This window comes from Fukomys damarensis, unplaced genomic scaffold (assembly GCF_012274545.1).
Source record: "Fukomys damarensis isolate Sample0158 unplaced genomic scaffold, DMR_v1.0_HiC HiC_scaffold_12, whole genome shotgun sequence".
Taxonomy (NCBI): Eukaryota; Metazoa; Chordata; class Mammalia; order Rodentia; family Bathyergidae; genus Fukomys; species Fukomys damarensis.
The window spans coordinates 2,401,900-2,422,726 of NW_022900924.1; the positions used below are offsets into that span (position 1 = coordinate 2,401,900).

The following is a 20,827-nucleotide window of genomic DNA, read 5'->3' on the forward strand; positions in this document are numbered from 1 at the left end:
AAAAAAAAAAAAAAAAAAGAGCATATATAGTAACTAGAACTTCTGTAATGGCTTTCATGGCTAGAGGAGGTGATAGAGGATAGTGACAGCAATAGCACTCCGATTTTTTGGACCAAGAGACACAGGCTTAAACAAGTTAAGAATATGCATGAGGTCACATAACTAGAGTGAGACTCTACCACACTCTGCTTATAAATTCTTACCAGCATAGTTAATTCCTCATATTTTAATATTTCCAGAGAATTTGGGAATGCTTACTAAGTATTTTATTCATCTTATAATCATTCTTAGCCTATTAGTTTGTCTAGTAAAACTTCTTAAACAGTATATACAAAGCAATCGGTTCAATCAATTCTTTTTTCTCCCCTGGTACTGGGGATTGCACTCAGGGCTTTGCACTGAATGAGCTACATCTTAAGTCATTTTGAGACAGGATCTCTCTGAGTTGATAAGTTGCCCAGGCTGAGCTTGAACTCACGATCCTCCTGCCTCAGACTCGCAGAGTGCTGGGATTTGAGGGTGTACCACAATGCCCAGCTTTATCATAATTCTAAACAAAACCTTTGTAATAAACTAATTAATAAGGTGTTATCAGTGACTGAAATAGTAAAACAAAGAAATTAGAAAATTATTAGCATTCTCAAACTCCCAGGAAAGGCTGAAAGGCATGCTCTAACTCTTCAGAAACCAGTGAACACCTACTTGGTGAGTCTGCAGAAGAATACAGATTTAGAAATAAAAAAGATAGCAACTCAATAGTTATTTCTTTGCGATGTGATTTCTTGTGGAAAAGAGAACTTCGAGATTCACATGTGTTTTATGGTAATTAGAGAAAAGTGCTTTTATTGGAGAGAATAAAAGATCCTGATTACTACATCAAAAACAGATTGTTTTTAGTGAGCTAAAATTGAAATTAAGAAAGGATCCCTAATTTGGATCATCCATAGTAGTGGATAGAAAGGGTATTGTTCTTACAATCTATTCTAATCAGATTTTAACTGGGCTAACCTACAATGACATAAAATTAAAGCAAACCTCAGTGATGCCCTTACACTACTAAAATGGACTGCAAGAAATGGTCATTTCTGTTACTTTTATTTTGGAAATTGTCTTCTTAAAAATGGGACACAGATAAAATTTCATCCCAGCCAAGATTACTTATTTGAATATAATTCACGTGGCTTGCAAAACATTTTACATTGTTTTTGAGAACTATGATTCTAACAGTTATTAGCTATATAATCTTATGAAAACTCATCTATCCCCATTAAACTTCCTTTCTACATCTACAAGATAGGGATAAGAGAACTAATTTGATTTAGTTTCTCCAATATAGCTCCCAGAATATCAAGTAGGTGCAAGTCTATCCAGGAGCTGTTCTGTCAGGACAGCCAGAATGACAGGCAGCGTTTTACCCACAGAAACCACATTCTCAGTGCCCTTTAGAAACAATATTATCCAAACTCCTCTGACTCCCTAGCAACGAATGCTACAGCCCTCAATACGTCAGATTCTATCTGTTTCTGAGTCTTCCAGTTTTGACTCTTCTATGTTCATATCTCTCAGCTTTTGGTTCAGGCCATAGTCCCCAATAAGGGTGGCAGCATTCATTGTCAAGTGAAAGCCTGGGATGGCAGTTACTGGAGTGTGTCAAGCTAACTGCCTTATTCCCAAAATCAAAATACAGGGTCTAGGTTTACATGCAGATAACATGAAATAATGTAAAATAAATCTATTTGCAAATGGTAAACATTAATCACATATAAATAATAATTCATTTTCAAAGATAAATCATTATTTTAAATGACTAGGACCCAGAAAACAGTTCACAGATTGCGTCATTATAGATTTAAAAAAAGTGATATTTTGGATCTTTAGAAACGCCACAATTATAACCAAAAGCTGTTAAATATGGAAATTGATACAATTTACTCGACCTTGGGCAAATCTCAACATTTCTTTAGGCCCTATTTCTCATGATAAAATGACAGCATTACCTTGAGTGATTTTTATTAAACTGTATAAAGTACTTTTCCTATGGGGGATTGAGCCCAGGGTCAAGCTATACCCCCAGCCCTTCCTTTTTAAAATTTTTATATTTTGAGGTAGGGTCCTGCCCAGTTGCTAACTTGACCACACTGGACTCAAAGTTGCTGTCCCCCTGCCTGAGCCTCCCAGAGAGCTGGGATTATAGGAGTTCGAACCTATACGTTGTTCCCTGCCCCAGTCCTGCCAGGGAGATGTGACTTTCCAGTGAACGCTACAAGAAAAGGCCACTGGCCAGGTAACCGAAATAAGCACTCAAACTAGCACTAAAGCAGAGAAGATGAGACTGCCACCTCCATCCCCTCAAACCACCCAAGCTACCCTTCAAGGAAAAAAGTGCATTTCACCAGTTTTGATGAGCGACTGGGGGAGTGGCCCTGGCCTCAGCCACATGTGAGGACGTTGCTGTGTTTTGGTTCCAGGATATGATGTGTGACCATAGCCAGGAAGGAGACGGGAGCTGTGATATGACTTTGTGTTCACGGCATGGAGGGTAGAGACAGAGGCAGTGGCTCTCACCCTACGTACGTCAGCTCTCCTCAGAGGTCTCATCACTAGAATTACTGCTGCCGGGCGTGGTGGCGCACGCCTGTAATCCCAGCACTCGGGAGGCTGAGGCAGGAGGATCGCTGTGAGTTCCAGACCAGCCTGGGCTACATAGTGAGTTCCAGGTCAGTCTCAACTACAGTGGGACCCTGTCTCAAAAAATCCAAAAGAAAGAAAAGAAAAAACCCACAAAACAACAACCACAACAACAAAACAATTAGAATTACTGCTCACTTCTCTTCACCACCCAGATTATCTATTCCTTACCTTTTCTAACATTTTTTCATGAAAACTTACAGATAGAAAAAGGTCAAAAGAACTGTACAGTGGTTACCCATATATTCACATTAAGACTGTAACTCCTCCTAACATTTTGCTAAAGGTGCTTTTGCTAAATGTGCCTCATCTATCCATTCTTCATAAACCCATCCGTTTCTTTATACAATTCAAAGTAAGTTTCAAACATCAGACTTTACTCCTAAACATTCCAGCATATAAGTGTGTGCATACACACACACACACACACACATATATCACTAAAGTTCAGCACTTATGGTTTTTCATGTAAACTATATATAATTAAATATACAAATTTTAAATTTACCACTGATGAACTCTGACACATGCACGGGGTAATTCAAACATATATTGAGAGATAAAAACGTTCCTATCACCCTAGAAAGATCCCTTACTCCCCTTCCTAATCAACCCTTCCCCCGTCTCTGCTCCCAGTGACAACCACTGATCTATTTTCATCATGGTTAACTTTTGGTTGTCTGGAACTTCTTGTTGGAATTATAAAATATTTTCATTTTTATGTCTGATTCTTTTCACCATGCAATATTTTTGAGATTTATTCCTATTGCTGAATCTATCTAATAATATACAACAGTTAATATATCTCTTCTTTCACTGAAGCACTTGAGATATTTTCAGATTTTGCTCCTATGAATTAAACTGCTATGAACATTCTTGTACAAGTAATTAGTTGGCATATGTTTTCAATGTTCTGAGGTAAATACCTAGGAGTAACTTTTCTGGGCCATAGAGTTTGTGTATGTCGTACACATTCAAACTCTAATGAAACTAAGACCTTTTTCTAAAGTGGTTATACCATTTCAAGCTCTAGACAATAATACATAAAAATAAAATATATCACATTCATGTACACAACAGACCCTGAAATTCAATGTTATAATTTTGCCATAAACAATCTTAAGAACTCTAAAGAAATTAAGAAGAATAAACTAAATGTAGCCTTTATGTTCAGCACTAAGTATCTCTGGTACCCTTCATTTTTTACCGAAGACTTATGCTTTCATTTGATATTATTTTCCTTCATTGATAATTTTTTGGTTTTCGTGTATCTTTAAAAGGTCTTCGGGCCAGGGATTTAGCTCAGTGGCACAATGCCTGCCTCCTTGCAAGCACAAGGTCCTGAGTTCGATCCCCAGTACAAAAAAAAAAATCTTCATTTCACTTTACCTTAAAAATTACTTTTTCTAATTATTGAATTCTGGGTTCAAAGCTTTTTTTAAAAAAGCATGTGAAAAAGAATAGAGAACTCAAAAACAAACCCATGCATCTGCAGCCAATTGATTCTTACTAAAGGGCTCCAAAAAAGACCCCACATAGCTATAGCCACCTGACTGTTAATAAAGCAACTGAAACAAAACATACGCTGGAGAAAAGGCAGCTTCCCCAACAAATGGTGCTGGGAAAACTGGATATCCCCATGTAGAGGATTGAAACCAAACCCCTATCTCTTACTCTGTATAAAAATCAACTCAAAATAGATAAAAGATCTTAATGCAAGACTTGAAACTACTAGATAAAATCATAGGGGGAGCACTCCAAGATACTGGCACAGGCAACACATAAGACTCCAGAATAAGATTCCTAAATAAGACTCCAGAAAACAAAAGCAAGAAATGACAAATAGGATTATATCAAATTAAAAATTCTGGGCAGCAAAAGAAATAAGAGAGTAAAAAGACAACCTACAATACCGCCGGGTGTGGTGGTGCATGCCTGTAATCCCTGCACTCGGGAGGCTCAGGCAGGAGGATCACCGTGAGTTTGAGACCAGCCTGGGCTAAACAGTGAGTTCCAGGTCAGCCTCAACTACATAGTGAGACCCTGTCTCAAAAAAACCCCAAAAAAGACAACCTATAGGATAGAAGATCTTTGCCAGAAATTCGTCTAATAATGGAGGATTCATACCCAGATTATACAAAGGAAAAAAAAAGTAACAACAAATGAATAAGCAATCCAATAGGAAATGGGCAAATGATCTGCACAAATAATTCTCATATAATTATAGTTAATAAATATAAGAAAATTGCTTAATATTTTTAGTCATCAAGGAAAAGCAAACCAAAACAACACCGAGATTCCATCTTATTCTAGTGAAAATGCTTATTGTAAAAAAAAAAAAAAATAGCCAACGATGGTGAGGATGTGGAGCAAAAGGAACCCTACACACTATTGGTGGTAATACAAACTGGTACCGTCACTGTAGAAAACAGGGGGGCGGTGCCTCAAAAATTTAAAAATAGAACTATCATACAACCCAGCTATTCCATCCCTGGGTATACGCTATATGAGGGGATAAAGTCAGTACACAAAAGAGATCATTGTACATCCATGTTTACTGCAGTACTATTCACAGTGGCCAAGCTATAGGACCGACCCCGGTGTCCACCAACAGATGAATGGATGAAGTGGAGTACTATTCAGCTGTGAAGAATGGAGCACCGTCATGTGCAGGAAGAAGGACAGAGCTGGAGGGCATCCTGCTAAGTAAAATAAGCCAGACACAGAAAGACAAGTATCACGTTTTCTTTCATGTGTGGAAACGAAAAAACAAAACAAAACAAAGCAAACAAACAAAGTGAAAGTAGAAAGGGGGATCTAGGGAGGGGACGTGCAGCAGAGAGGAGGGGAGGGCACAAGAGGGAAGAAGAGACGCGTACGATCGAGATAGGGGACATGCGTGCGTGCAAATGCTGCAGACGGGTCCACCCATTTGCACAGCTAACATGTGTGAAGAATTAGAATGTAAAACAAGAAAGAAAAAGCCGGTCGTAATTCATATGGCTGCTGCCCCTCTAGGCAATGTGTTAGTTTTCTCTGGTCGCTTTCAAGATATTCTCTTTGTAATTGGTCATAGACCACATAGGTATGGCTTAATTTGTATTTGTCTTACATGATACATGTGGGGGAAATGTTATCTACAAACATCCTGTGATTGTTCATTTTGTATGATTTTCTCTATTTTGTCTTCCTGTACTACATATATAACTACACATACGTAAGACCCTTTGTTACCGTTCCACAGTACACGGAGACTCTGTTTACACTTTTCAATCTATCTTCTTTCCGATTTTCAGATTGGACACTCTCCACTGAGCTATCTTCAAGTTCATACCTTTGAATATATTCCTTTAAATCCATCCAATGAATATTTTTATTTTAGACATTGTATTTTCAGTCTGAGAACATATTTTATTTTATTATAGTTCATATTTCACTGTCTAAATTTTCTGACTATTCATTATAAGTATATTTTACTTTATATACTTGAATGTTATTTGTAGCTTCTTTTTTTGAGATAGTCTTGCTGTATTTCCTAGGTGGGCCTTGAATTCCTGAGCTCAAATGATCCTCTTATTTCAGCCTCCCAAATATCTGAAACTATTCTCTACTGTGCCCAGTTTATAACTTTTTCAAAAATCCTTCTAATTAATTCCACTTAGTCAATGTAGGGTTTGTCTTAATGTCTTTTTTCTTGAGTTATGAGTCCTATTTTTCTGTTTCCTTTAATGTCTAACAATCTTAGAATATATCCTGGATACTGTAAGTGATACATTGCATATGCTTGGGATTTTGTTATATTACTCTGTAGAGTATCAACTTTTTGTTTCAGCAAGCAGTTAACCCTGAGGATCTCAAACCCTAAACTGTCTCTCCTGAAATGGGAGGCAGAAGAAATCTCTGTTCAGTTTTTCAGCTTTAGGCTTACTTTAGGGGTTACCTGGAGATGAGACTAGAATTCATTCATAGACTTTGGGGCTCCCCTGCATTGTTCTTTCTTTTCTGGTTGCTGTTGCAGCCCAAACTCTGCCCACTGATTCCTCAGTCAATAAGACTGTAGGTTTCTATTTTCTATATAAGGTTTAGTAGTACAGTGGGACTGGAGCCCATACGCTCACCAAGAAAAAGAAAAAGGCATAAAAATAGGAAACTTGCCCATTGTTACTCTCTTCTTCCAACTGTTTACTCTCTTTCAATTTCTACCTACTTTTTAAAAATTTTATGAAAAAAAAAACAAAATTTCATAACAAAATAATAACAGAATAATAATAGTTAATACACTGTGTTCTGTTATCTTCAAAGTAGTTACGCAAACTACAAGACATAAACCAAAAAGATTCTTTACCCAAATTATATATTTGATTGTTTCAAAGATATTTTAATAGATATGCTAATTTTATTCATTTACGCTACTACTTTATCTTAGATCTATCTAGTTTTTAGTTACTCTCTAATTCTTTCACGTATTTGTTTGTTTTCAATTTTTCCTGAAGTTTATAATTATATGTGACTCAGATGATTATACGCTTTGTCATTACCAGAAATTAGGCCTTCCATCTTTCCTTTATTTATGTATGGAATACAAATGATCCTAGTATAAATAAGATACTATGTAAAAATGAAGATAGTTTATGGTAATTCATACTTACATACTTTTGTCATCTGATTACTGAATAGAGCTACAAAAGCCTATAGTAGCAGTATCCAATAGAACTTTCTCTTAGAACTGTTTTTTTCTGTGCTGGTCAATATGGCAGATACTAGGCACACTAGGCTACTGAACACTTCATTATTTGTGACTGGAGAACTGAATTTTAATTTTATTTAATTTAAATAATTACATGTGATAAATAAGCAAGTCAACACTAAAACATATTTAATCTGGTCTTGCTGTTTTAGAGATGATGAACTACTAGCTCAGGAAGTGTCCAGAGGCCACTTATAATATATGGCTTTTAGTAGAAAACAGGTGTTTGAATGTTGATCTTCTGATTCCTAATCAAAAGCTCCTTCTACTTCGATAAAATGTTATGGCTGGAAGAGGACAACTAAAAATATGATAGGTAGAGTAATGGTAAAGAGGAACTCATAAAAATACAGTGGGAAAAATGGAACAGCCAAGGGCAGAGTGATTTGCAAACATGCATTCACACATACTCACTGGGTATGCAATTTTTTGAGGTAAGAACTATTTTATCAGCAGGTGAAAAATAGCTCTTTTTTAACCTCGTGATAGGTGAAAAGGTCTGAGTGAGGTGAGTTCTAATACCGAGGACCCGTTCCTGTCCTTCACAAGTGTCCATTCCCCACGACCCAGTCCTCAGTGATGTGAGAATTACGGTTTAATAATCCTATGTGCCTCTCAAAAACCTGGAAGATACATCACCCAGAAGAGGTTTCCAAGTCTTTCCCTCATGAACTTAATACTCCCTATGAGGATACACTTCTGTGCTAAAATGGGATTCTTTTTACCTTTTAACCCACTCTCTTGAACCACTAGAAGTAAAATAATTACCTCAACCACATTCTTTCTCTCTGTTTCTGTCTCAGTCATACACACACACGTACATGCACACATACCACAAACCTTTATATGGATTTCATATTAGGCTGATTGAAAATTATATAGTAATATATACAGAGAAGAAAATGTCTGCAAAAGGCTCCAAGAAAAATAACATTGGGGAGAAAGTATTGTGGTAGGATGATGTCATCAAAAGTCATCTAATTAATTTCCTGTAGCCACATCCTAAAGGAAACCCAGAAGGCTCAATATTCTTACAAAGTAGTCTTTTGGGGTGTTAGGGGTGGTCAGTAACTGCTCGTGCAAACCCATAGGTTATACATTGATAATGATTATATTGACCTCTATTTTCACAAGTACAAAGAATTAAATTTTACTTCAAAAGATCTTTTATTTGAGAGGCATCATCAGAAGGTAAAGGTATCCTCACTGAAAGAGAGTTTTAGATCTCATTTATCAAGAGCAAAAATGGAACCATAACTAAGTTGGTGTTTACTAGTGGGCTTCCCATCCAGCTCTGAGTAAAACAAAGATCACACTTACAAGGACCAAGGAGAAAAGGCCTTCTTTACATACTGTCGCCTTCAGTGCCTTCCTTCCAGGCCTGAAGCGTCCACTGACAGTATCCTGGAGCACCAGGAGGCAACCAGAGTTTGAGCTGCGGGAGGGTAAGGACGAAGCCAAAGGCATCACAACAGCGGTACACAGTGAGTACACAGAATGAACAGATGAACGGGATTAACATAAATAAGTTCTGGTTCTTTCCCTCTAGAAGCTCCCAGCTAGACAGTGAGGTAAAGACCATCATCACAAATAAATCGGTAAGTGCTATGATTAAAGGAACACTGAAGACAATCTGCCCATCGATTTGAAAAACATCCAAAAGATTGATACTGAGTTCTAATATGTTTAGAACAGCCTTTCAAGTGAGAAATTTGGGGAAATCTTTTCATTTCAAATGTGTATTGGATATGATGCCAAAGCACAAGTAACAAAAAAATAAGCAAGTGGGACTATGTGAAACTAAAAATCTTCTACACAACAAAGGGAACAATCAACAAAATTAAAAAGCAACTTACAGGATGGGGAAAAAAATTGCAAGCCACAGAATAGAGAAGAAGTTCATACCCAAAGAGTGGATAAAAGTGAACCTCTGTACCTTATTGGTAGGAATGTAAATTAAAACAATAATTATGCAATATGGTACAGAGGTTTCTCACAAAAAATAGAATGATCCAGCAATTCCATTTTTACACACGTACACACACATGCATGCACACACAACGAAATGATATCATTGTCATCAAAGTGATACCTGCGTACCTATTTTTACTGTAGCACTATTCACAATTGCCAAGATCTGGAATCAACCAAAATGTCCATTAACAGATGAGTGGAGTTATCACTCAGCCATAAAAAAGAAACCCTACCATTTGCAGCAACATGGATGGAACTGGAAGACATTATGTTCAGCAAAATAAGCCAGGCAGAGAAAGGGAAAACCAAATGTTCTTACTAGAAAGGCTGATCATATAATAGTAGAGAGCAGAACAGGGGTCTCTGGAATCTAAGGGGAGCAGAGCTACACAGATGTTTTGGCCAACAGGTACTAAAACGTAGTCAGATAGGAGGAAGTAATCCTAATATTCTACAGCACAGTAGGACAACTACAGTCTACCACAGCGTATTGTGCATTTCAAAATAAATAGTCAAGAAGTTTGAAGGGTTCCAACAAATAGAAATCATGATTTTTAAAGAGACAAATTGTAATTACCCTGATTTGATCATAACATTTTGTATTAATGTATCAAATTGTCATCCTGTACCATATAAATAGAAACATTATATATCAATCAGAAACATAAGAATGGTTTCCCAGTATTAAGGTATACTCATTTTCTTGGCATTAAAAATGAGAAACAGTTTGTAATAGCTAAAACTTGGAAGCAGCCCTATTGCCCATGAACTGGAGACCGGATAAAGATGTGGTTTTTCTATAAAATGAAGTACTACTCAGCCATAAAGAATGAGAAATGAGATACATTTATAGCTAAACTGATGCACATTGAGGCCATACTCTTAAGCGAAATAAACAGAACACACATGTGTAAATACTGAATAATTTCTCTGGTGTGAAAAACTAAAGTGCAAATAAGGTTCAAATTGTATAACTGACAATGTGAAAGAGGAAGAAAAGGGCTAAAGGGGTAGGGGAAGTGGGAAGGGGAGGGAAAAGGAAAGAAGGGAAAAGAAAAAATATGAGAAAAGGAAAAAATGGAAACAAAGTCTTTGTAAATAGGGAAGGGTGGAGGGGGGTAAGGTACGAGATCCCAGTGATGAATGTAACTGTGCTGTAAGCCTAAAAAGTACCCATAAACTTAATGAAAAAATGAGAAAAAAGAAAAATAAAACCATATATTTTATATATGTATATTTCAATGCATAGAAAATAGGCTAGAACTCTACTGTCTACTAAAACAGTAACAAATATAATTTAAGTATTCTAATAACCACATAAAAAATTACAAAGTGAAATTAATTTTACTAACATACTTGATTTAATCCAATGTATCCAAAATATCGCCACTGTATTAAAGTCGATCAAAAACTGAATAATGAGATACTTCACATTATTTTTGTAAATTCTGTCTGAAAGTCCACAGTGCAGTTTGCAGCTGTCGTTCATCTCGGTCCACACTACTCACATTTTAAATGTTAGACAGCCACATAGCATGGTGCCTACTATACGGACAGAACAGATGTAGAAGGACACACGTCCAGCTGTTAACAGAGGTTGCTTCTGGAAAAGACAGCATTTTAATTTTGTATATCAGCAACTAACACATATTACTTCTATAATGATAGCACAATGACATAAAAAACAAAGCAGCATCGGAATACAGATGGCCAAGCAAATAACCCTACTGCTTGGATTGCTGACCATCTGGGTCAAACGGGAACCTGGGAAAAAATGAAATTTTTAATTCCATTTGTAATAGCAAATGCATATTCACAAATACAAAACTAAAAAGAAAAAGAAACCATAATTCTACACTGAAAAGTATAAAACATTTTTGGAGGGGACTTATATAGCCTAACTAAATGGGGAAATATTCTATGTTTATGAAATATAAGATTCAAATACATTTATAGATTCAATGTAAAATTCCAGAAGAACCTTTGAGCAGGGGAAGGAGGAACTGACAAATTGATTCTAAAATATATTACACACACACACAAGTACACATACACACATGTATGTGAGGAACCTGGAGCCACAGCAATCCTGAACTAGAGAAAAGTTGCGGATATTACATTATCGGGCATCCGGACCCTTTAGAAACGTGATCCTAATTAGGCAATATGCCACTGACACGAAGATAGACAAACGGGTCCACAGAATGGAGTCCTGAAATACTTTATATCTTAGTTACGACAAAAGTAACAAGCAGTGTAGTCGTTTGTATATATGGTGCTGGGTCAACTAAATATTCATATGGACAAACACGCCTTTGGTCTCTACCTGAAGCCAAGCATGAACGTCAGTTCTGAAAGGCAGTTCGTCCACTAAGTCTTCAGCCCATCACAACCATTTCTTAAACAAGACACAAAAGGCATTGAAAAGGACAAATAGATTGGACTTCACCAAAAGTCGGTGTGATATTGAGTCGAAAACAAGGGAACGGAGTACAAGTGCTTCAATAAAGAAGAGGTGATCAAGGGGCCGGGCATTTAGCTCAGAGGTGCTGCACCTGAGTTGCAAGCACAAGGTCCTGAGTGTTGGGAGGGGGCAGGGAGAGAGAGAGAGAATGAGAATTAAATTAAAACCCGAAAAGGAAAAAAATTACAAAGGGGTCAAAGATGGAGTCTTCCACACAGAGGGCATCAAATGTGTAAAGATATTTCTGTGAAAACATAATACATCACGCAGCCTGAACCAACAGGTTACAAGGGTATGACACACAAACTAGTTGAAGGAAAATAAGGGAAAAAGATTATGAGGAAGATTGGATTTTATCCTAGAGGCAACATAAGACTGTCAAAGGCTTGTAAGCAGGCAATTACATGCTCAGAAAGGGCTAGATAGAAAAGAAATTAGAATCAGCACAAAGTTAGAACAGGCTTCAGAAACTGGAATATTTACATACATTAGTATGACAAGAGGTATCTAAAATCTTCTTAAATGTATTCTTTTAAGACTATGCTACATAGCATATTAACTATCGTTATTCCCTAATTATTAAGTTATGAGATTTTATTTTTCATAGAAGAATGCTTTTCTTATATTTTGTTTACTAATATCTACTTGTATTACATTAAAATAAAAAATAAAAGTAGATGACAAACAATAAAGACAAGCTACCTAAAATAAGCAGCGCTTTTTCTAGAAGTGTCTAGTTTGTTGATTAGTTGAGGGAAACCAATTTAACACAAATAAACCCTGATATTATGTAGTCATATGCAACATACATATGAATTATTAAATTAAATGATGTCAATAATAATAGCATTCTTTTTCATCTTTAATACGTCTCAGGTACTATGATAAGCAAGCACTTTCTTTAAAACAATTCATTTACGTCTCACCACAATAAGCCAACTGATCACACTGCAGAGTTATTTGTTCAGACATCTGCGCTTCCGACGGATTCCTTTTCTTTTTACTTTTTAATGATTTTATTGGGGCTTAATAATCCTTTACATTGTTGATGATATAACTTGTTACAGAAAACTGGCAAAAAGCTACTAAATGTAAACATATGTATGACTAAATGCCCAACAGAAACAAGTACAGATGGTCATCAAAAGATATGTAAAGTATAACGGCCAAAAATTAAAAACAGCTCCTGTATCCATTGGGCATATTTAAAGAAGTTAGATACAGTACTATCAAGGGCACGTGGTAATAATTCACAGAGCCAAAATTCAAATGAGTTTGTTGAATATTTAAAATCATTCTCTCCATCATATCAGAAAAGTTATGTGCTGACGGCAGCAGCTTCGGGCTGTGCTTACAGACCCAAACGTGTACAAGTCTTTCTCTTCTTGTAGTAAGTAGCATTCCTATTAAAAGTGTGAAAAGTCCTGAGAGGAGACTACGTCCATAAACCAGATAAAATACGGTATGGCAAAAGGGAGGAGACAGAAAACGTATTTGCATTACAGACAGAAGAAAATTCAGTAGCCAACCAACAATGAGAGCGAGGCAAGGTGGCATGGGAAACAGCTCGGGGTGATGCTGAGGCGGATACACACCGAGGGCTGGGCTCTCTGAGCTCTGTGCTGAGCTCAAGGTGGGTGTACGGGAGGCAGTTGGAGAGAGCGATACGATGCTCGGGAGAGAAATCACACTGATTAAAAAGAAAACTTAGGGGTCATCAGCATATTTGCATATCAGATTTCCTGAATAGAGAACATCTTTAATGCAATGTAATTTATACACTATTCTGACAATTAATATTAGCTCATAGGAAGGGCTCCGTGGGCACCTGAAATTAATTTTGAAACCATTACAGCAGACAGAAGGTTAGTCAGAATGAAAAATCCTGTGGAGAAGGTATCATCTCTCCTATTAAATATATGAGAGTAATTATATAAAAGAAAAGGCTATTGCTTTTTCAAGGTAAGCAGAAAAACTGGTTTCAGGGTTGCTACCTTGCTACTTGGGCAAAACCTAAACTTCATTATAGCCTAAGATGTAAGAGGAAGATGTATTTTGCTAACCTCATCATTCATACAATGGACAGTGGTCAATTTTTGTTTCAAAAGGCAGTTTTCTGCTTTTCATTTTAATATAAAAGTAACACAAAAGGGAAAACAAGGTATAATCTAAGGTTACGGGTATAATTTTAAAGTAGGATGCTAACTGACTGCGCTGGGCTTGCAGTTCAGGGGTAAAGTATGTGCCCATGGCCCTAGGTTGCACTCCCAGCACTGCAAACAAGTTATTCAATGAATTTTTCCATACTGAAGAGGATGCTCTTGTTGATAGAGTACACGAAGTCAAAATCATTGAAATAATTAAGAGAAAAAAGTAGCTATCACATGACAGAATGTACAAATGTTATTCTTTATAGGCATTTGCATTTTAAGAAAATTCTAGAATCAATAAAAAATTATGAGCTAATATAAGAGAACCATCATAGGGCCAATTACAAAATGTGCAAGATGAACACCTTTCCTATCTACTATCAATAATTAATTTTTAAAAAACACAATGAAAAAATACCATTGCCAATAAGATACATAAAATAAATATGAAGTCTCCTCAGAAGTGTGTATAAATGAGAGGCCATAAGAGAATAAGTAGAGCAGCCTCTTGAACAATTAAAACATATTAATGCACCCATAGTTAATATGTAAATTTAATTAAATTCCAAGAGAAACACCAGTGAAAGACTCTCCAGAATAATATGATTTAAAAAGTTTAGTGGTGAAGGTGGGAACAAAAATTCCTACATATTTTTCAAAAGAATAGTGGCACAAGTCATGAATTAGATGCAAATATTATATGGCAATAGTATTTTAAAATTCATGTTGTAAGATCACAAACTCCCAGACAGCAATGCCCACAATGAGAAGAATACAAAATAACCAATACCACAATAGAAAAAAAAATAGGTGATGAGTATTAAAGCTCTTTATAAGAGAAATATAAGAAGCTTGAGTAGTCCAAACTGTGATCAAAGAAATGCAAATTAAAACTATAAAATACTACTTTTTAATTTATCACAGTAACTTTCCAGTTTTAATATTAACACTCAGCATTGGCCAGTGCAGGGAAAAACAACCTGTGATACACGGCTGGCAAGAAAGAGGCAGAAATAGACTTCCTGAAAGCAGTTAGTCCTCAGTGTAACTTAATATGCTTTGTGCCACAGAAGCTCACATTTAATCACTGAACCAAAGGAAAGGGTAAAAAGATACGTTCAAAGATTGACCTAAAAAGATGTCTTCTCATGTTCTAAATACCAAAATTTTCAAAACAATCTAAATATATAACAATAGGAGGTCAGATGAAATAAAGTATGATAAAGCCTTTATTGAACCTTTAATAAGGAGAAGAAATCTTTTTTAAAAAATTAAGTGGAAAAATACATTATAAAACAGTCCTGTAGTAGAATTTCAATTTTGGTTTGAATGAACAATTATAATTGGATATACAACTAAAAGAGTATATCTAAAATAATAACAGTATTACAAGTTTATGGTTGGTTATTTATATATTTCTCATGTAACTGGATAAAACTGACAAATATTAACTATTAAAAAACCAGGACTCTATAATTATACTGATCTTTACTCAAAGACAGGAGCTCTCTTATCACTTAGCAAAACATAAACAGATATACTAACTACAGTCTAGAACTGCAGAGTTCCAGGTGTTTCAGGAAGTCTCAGATCTCTACCTAGTCGGTATCTCTCCTGGAATTCCAAAAGCTTAGCATTAATTAAGAGAATATTCATCATTTATTGCTCAAATAATATTTTAACATTTTTATGCATTAAAGGTTTGCCTCAAACAGAATGGAAGCCCCTCACTGGGGGAAATTCCCTAGCACACTGCGCAGACCCTTCACCCTAGGCACAGCATCGGTTGTTTCACAAGAAGACCGCACATTTAACTAAGTCCCAGAAGACTGGCCAGATAAAACTTTGAACCTAAAGTAAGTACACATCATTGTAATAGTTCCCTTTAGGCATTTTATATCTTCCTTTAAGTTCCAAACCACTATTAACTCCAGAGTTACCAACTGGTATTGGTTTCAGGAACATAGGAATAAAGATTTCTAGCTAATTGCAGGCAGGTAATAAATATCACTCAAAAACAATCTTAAAAATTAAGTGAGATCAGGGCCGGGGATTTAGCTCAGTGGCACTGTGCCTGCCTCACAAGCACAAGGTCCTGAGTTTGATTCCTGGTATAAAAAAAAAAAAAAATTAAGAGAGATGCCCATGTTTATTGCAGCATCATTCATAATAGCCAAGATACAGGAACAACCTAAGTTAACAAATAAATAAACAAAAATTGTGCTGGGGTGGGAGGGAGGGAGATTATTCAGCATTTAAAAAAGAATAAAATCACTGGGTATGGTGGCACATGCCTATAATCCCAGCACTCACGAAGCTGAGGCAGGAGGATTGCTGTAAATTAGAGGCCAGCTTGAGCTACATAGCAAGACTCTGTCTCAAAAACCAAACAAAAGAAGAAACAAAAAGGAATAAAATCCTGCCATTTGTAACAAGGATGAAATTGGAGTATATTATATTAAGTAAAATAAGCCAGAAAGGAAAATATCTGTATGATTTCACTTATACATGGAATCTAAAAGAATTAAATTCATAAAAGCAGAGAGTAGGTAGAACTGCGGTTACTAGTGCTGCAGGAGAGTGGAATGGGGAAATGATAGTCAAAGAATATGAAGTTTTATTGTCATAGAATAAATAAGTCTACAGATCTTATGCACAGCAGGGGACTATAATTACTAATACTATACTGTATACTTAAGATTTGGTGAGATAACAGAGCTGAAATATTCACACACAAGTTTTAAAAAATGATTCTTTATTAGTTATTATATATCAGATACAGGAAATACATTCATGAACAAAAAATTAAGAGAAGTGGCAAGAAGATAATAACAAATTTTAATAAAAGGAATGTTACCCTGTAGCTCCAGAGGTAAACACAACAGAAGAGATACAGAGCGACAGAAAAGAAAAATCCCAGAGGCCAGCCCAGGAGTCAGATAAATATCCTTGGCAATACCAGCCAGGAACATCAGTCAAACAGCAGCAACGGCTCCGAGTGAGGTCCTTGCTGTGGTCAAGCTATGGCTACGCGACAACCTATATGGGCCAGTGTGAAAGGGCAACAGCTAGAAGAGGATCACTAAGATTAGTGACATACTGATAACTAGAAACTCTGAGGGAAAATGAGTAGAACTGTTCGACTCAGAAAGGTATAACGGAAGCTGGGCATATTCTCTATAGCCCCACAGAGGGGAGAGAGTAATGGGCCTGAAGGGCAGGCCAGGGTCACTGTCGTGCACAGGAAGAACTTCCCCACAGGCAGGCTTGAGAACTGTGCAGCAGTGGCCATGACGACAGCCAAAAAGGAGAGAGAAGAGCCCATGTGGAGCGGCAACTCTACGGGGTGACAGTTTAGGGGAGAGAAACACCAGTGCTGCCTCAGGCTCTGCACTCATCATTCAGTGACCTGTTAAGAATATATTTACATGAGCAGTTTACAAAATCCAGATAAAGCAGCTCATAGAAAGTTACACTGTTAAGAAGAGAGAAGGTATTTAAATGCAAATGAAAACAACTCTGAGATTCCAGCTCACTCCAGAAAGAATGGCTGCCATCAAGAAATCAACCAATAACAAATGCTGGAGGGGCTGTGGGAAAAAAGAGACCCCGCTCCACTTTTGGTGGGAGGATGAACTGGTGCAACCACTGTGGAAATCTGTGACGATTTCTCAAAAAACTAAACCTAGGGTTTTCATTTTGACACAGCTATTCTTGGTATCTTCCTGAAAAACTAAAAAGCATCACGCTACAGTGATATATGCACACCCACGTTTACAGTGGCAAAGCTCACTCCAAAGAATGGCTGCCATCAAGAAATCAACCAATAACAAATGCTGGAGGGGCTGTGGGAAAAAAGAGACCCCGCTCCACTTTTGGTGGGAGGATGAACTGGTGCAACCACTGTGGAAATCTGTGACGATTTCTCAAAAAACTAAACCTAGGGTTTTCATTTTGACACAGCTATTCTTGGTATCTTCCTGAAAAACTAAAAAGCATCACGCTACAGTGATATATGCACACCCACGTTTACAGTGGCAGTCTGTAATAGCTAAATCTTGGAAAGAGCCCCAATGCCCATCAACTGATGAATGGATAAAGAAGACGTGGGGTTTTTATACAATGTAGTACTACTCTGCCATAAAGAAGGATGAGCTTCAGACATTTACAGCTAAATGGATGGACTTGAGACCGTACTCTTAAATGAAATAAATTAGACACTCGTTTTCTCTGGCGTGAGAAACTGAAAGTGGAAATAAGGACTAAAATGTATAACAGGCATGGGGAAATGGGAAGAAAATGCTCAAAGGGGAAGGGAAATAAGGGAGAAGGGAGGGAGAAAGGCAGGAAGGGACAAGAAAAAAGTGAAATAGAAGGAAAAAATTGAAACAAAGCTTTTGTACACAGGGAGAAGAGGAGGCTCACAGGGAAGGGGGAACGGGAAAACAGAGACAGGAAGTATCAGGTATGTGTGCAAATTCCCCATGATGAATGCTGTCGGTATGTATGTATAAAATGTGCTAATAAATGTTTTGTTACTAAAAAAATTAAAATGTGAAGGTAGAAATTTTTCATTTCTCCCTCTGAATGCCTATGACATTAATGTGATCCTAATTAAAAGTTATTCCACCCTATCTGGTAATTGGGCTAATACATTTCAAAGGTGAAGAAGAAAGTATAAATGCAGCCCTTGACATATTTATAGTTATCTGTCCCTTCACCAAATGGCCCTACCTAGACAACATGCTAGATCAGTTCTTAAATCCGACTCTCACTCTTAATGCCATCAGCACGTCTGTTACTGGCAGTCTAATTATTTTCATTCCCTAAACATCAAGAAATCAGATCATCTGAAGGGGCGGCCAAGGGTAAGGGGAAAAATTGAGAACCAAGACCTGTCATGTAGAAGTACAAGATCCCAAAGATCACTGTAACTGTACCATATACCTAAAATGTACCAATAAACTCAATGAGAGAAAAAAAAAGAAATCAGATCATCTAGTTTCTTAACTGATGATTAATTAAGGGTAACAGACAATAAAAAGTGTTCAGACAACTCCTTAGAAAACAAAATTGCCAAAAGTCTAGGCCCTTGAATAGTCTCTTTGCTGGTTCCCCCCGCCAAAAAAAAAAACAAGTCTCAATATGTTGCCAAGGCTTGTCTGAAACTCCTTAGTTCAAGCGGTCGTGGTGGCACACAACTGTAATTCCAGTAATCTGGGAGGTTGAGGCAGGAGGACTGAAAATTTGAGGAAGCCTAGACAAGTTGGTGAGACCCTGTCTCAAACAAACAAACAACAACAACAACAACAAAAACAGGGGTTGTAGCTCAGTACAAAAGCCCTAGGTTCAATCCCCTGTACTACCAAAATAACAAAAAACTATCAAATTCCCAGGTTCGAGTGATCCTCCGTCCTCAGCCTCCCAAACATCTGGGACTGTAGGTATGTACCACTATATGCCTGGTTCTTATTGGCGTTCACTTTTTTTTTCCTAATTCCTTGACATATCGGCACCTGACCATGTTCCAGAGACCTGAAACTGCTGGATAATTAAAATAATATATTTCTCAGCATATAAGTTGACTTATAAAGTTACTGTTACCTCTGCTATTAGCCTTATATTTCTTTCTCTACTAATATTATAATAAAACCTGTCATTTATAAACTTCCTTTATGCAATGCCATTGTGGAATTCCAGATACCATTTTAGGCACTTGGCACACAGTACTCACAACCCTACCACAACTGTGCACAGAATATGTAGCAATCATTTCCCATAAGAAAGCAGAGGAGAAAAGGAGGAGTTCAGTGGTAATTTCTGCAGGACTCACAGCCGGGAAGTCCTGGCTCTGGGATTCAGGGCCAGTCCTCCCTGGGCCTCCAGCCCCTACACCCGCCCTCCTCCATGACGAGAAGCAGGAGCACTTTGCCATCTTGCAGTCTCTCCTAGGTATTGATGGTTCGAGAATGCCGCATTCCATTTTTTAAATAAAGATGAGGATGCTCACTACAATTGAATTCTCTTATGCTTCTCTCACAGGGTTAAAAGTCCGCCAAAGAGTACTGAGGAGTTGCAGTAGTAATACTTGTCTCAAAGTGGAACATACACTTCTTACAACTTGGTGAATGTGTTATGATGCACAGCTCTCCGCCAGCTTTACGTGTCTCCTCCGCCGCCTATGTGAACACGGTAAGAACAAGGCACCTGACCGAGCTGTAAGATGCTGAGGTCTGAACAAGGTCTCGGCCTCACAGGAAAGCAGACATGCAGTAGTTATCCAATAAAGGATCACTGTGAGCAACCTCTGAACGGGATTTTGAAAGCACCTTAAACACTTCTGAACAGGTAAAGGGACGCCACGTTTCAAAAAAAAAAAAGACTTTGGTCTGCAGGTTAACTCCCTACCTCCCGATCCTTGAGCTTCATGGCGAGCACCAGCTGATGCCTGTGGTTGGTGAGAGCCTCCCGATAATTTCCTTTGGAGAAGAATGCAGAGCCCAGATTCCCATGAGCTCGGCATTCTCCTGTCTGGTCACCTGAATTGGATTAAAAAAAAAAAAAAACATAAAATTTCTCTAAGCTAGAGCACCGTTGATAATATATAGGTCATTTTAAATTTAAGAGCTACCAATTTACTAGCCAAGATTTCATTTACCTCCTTTTAGAAGAGTATTTGCTTCTCTCACACAACCCTGAACGGAGAGTTAAGGACCCAGAACTTAAATCTCTGGACAATGGTTGTTACGGCTGTAACATACAACTACAGTCAGGGATTTTGGTATCTTACAAAGGAGAGGTTAA

At 37.3% G+C, this 20,827-nt stretch overlaps 1 protein-coding gene across 1 annotated transcript in view; it reads right to left on the reverse strand.

Moving 5' to 3' along the window:
- The window catches only part of Ttc28 (tetratricopeptide repeat domain 28), a 558,472-nt gene that overhangs the window by 257,895 nt on the left and 279,750 nt on the right, over positions 1-20,827 (reverse strand). The window contains exon 5 of the mRNA XM_010604145.1: positions 20,432-20,562. Within this exon, the coding sequence (XP_010602447.1) occupies positions 20,432-20,562 (131 nt within the window). The remainder of the gene's footprint in view (positions 1-20,431; positions 20,563-20,827) is intronic.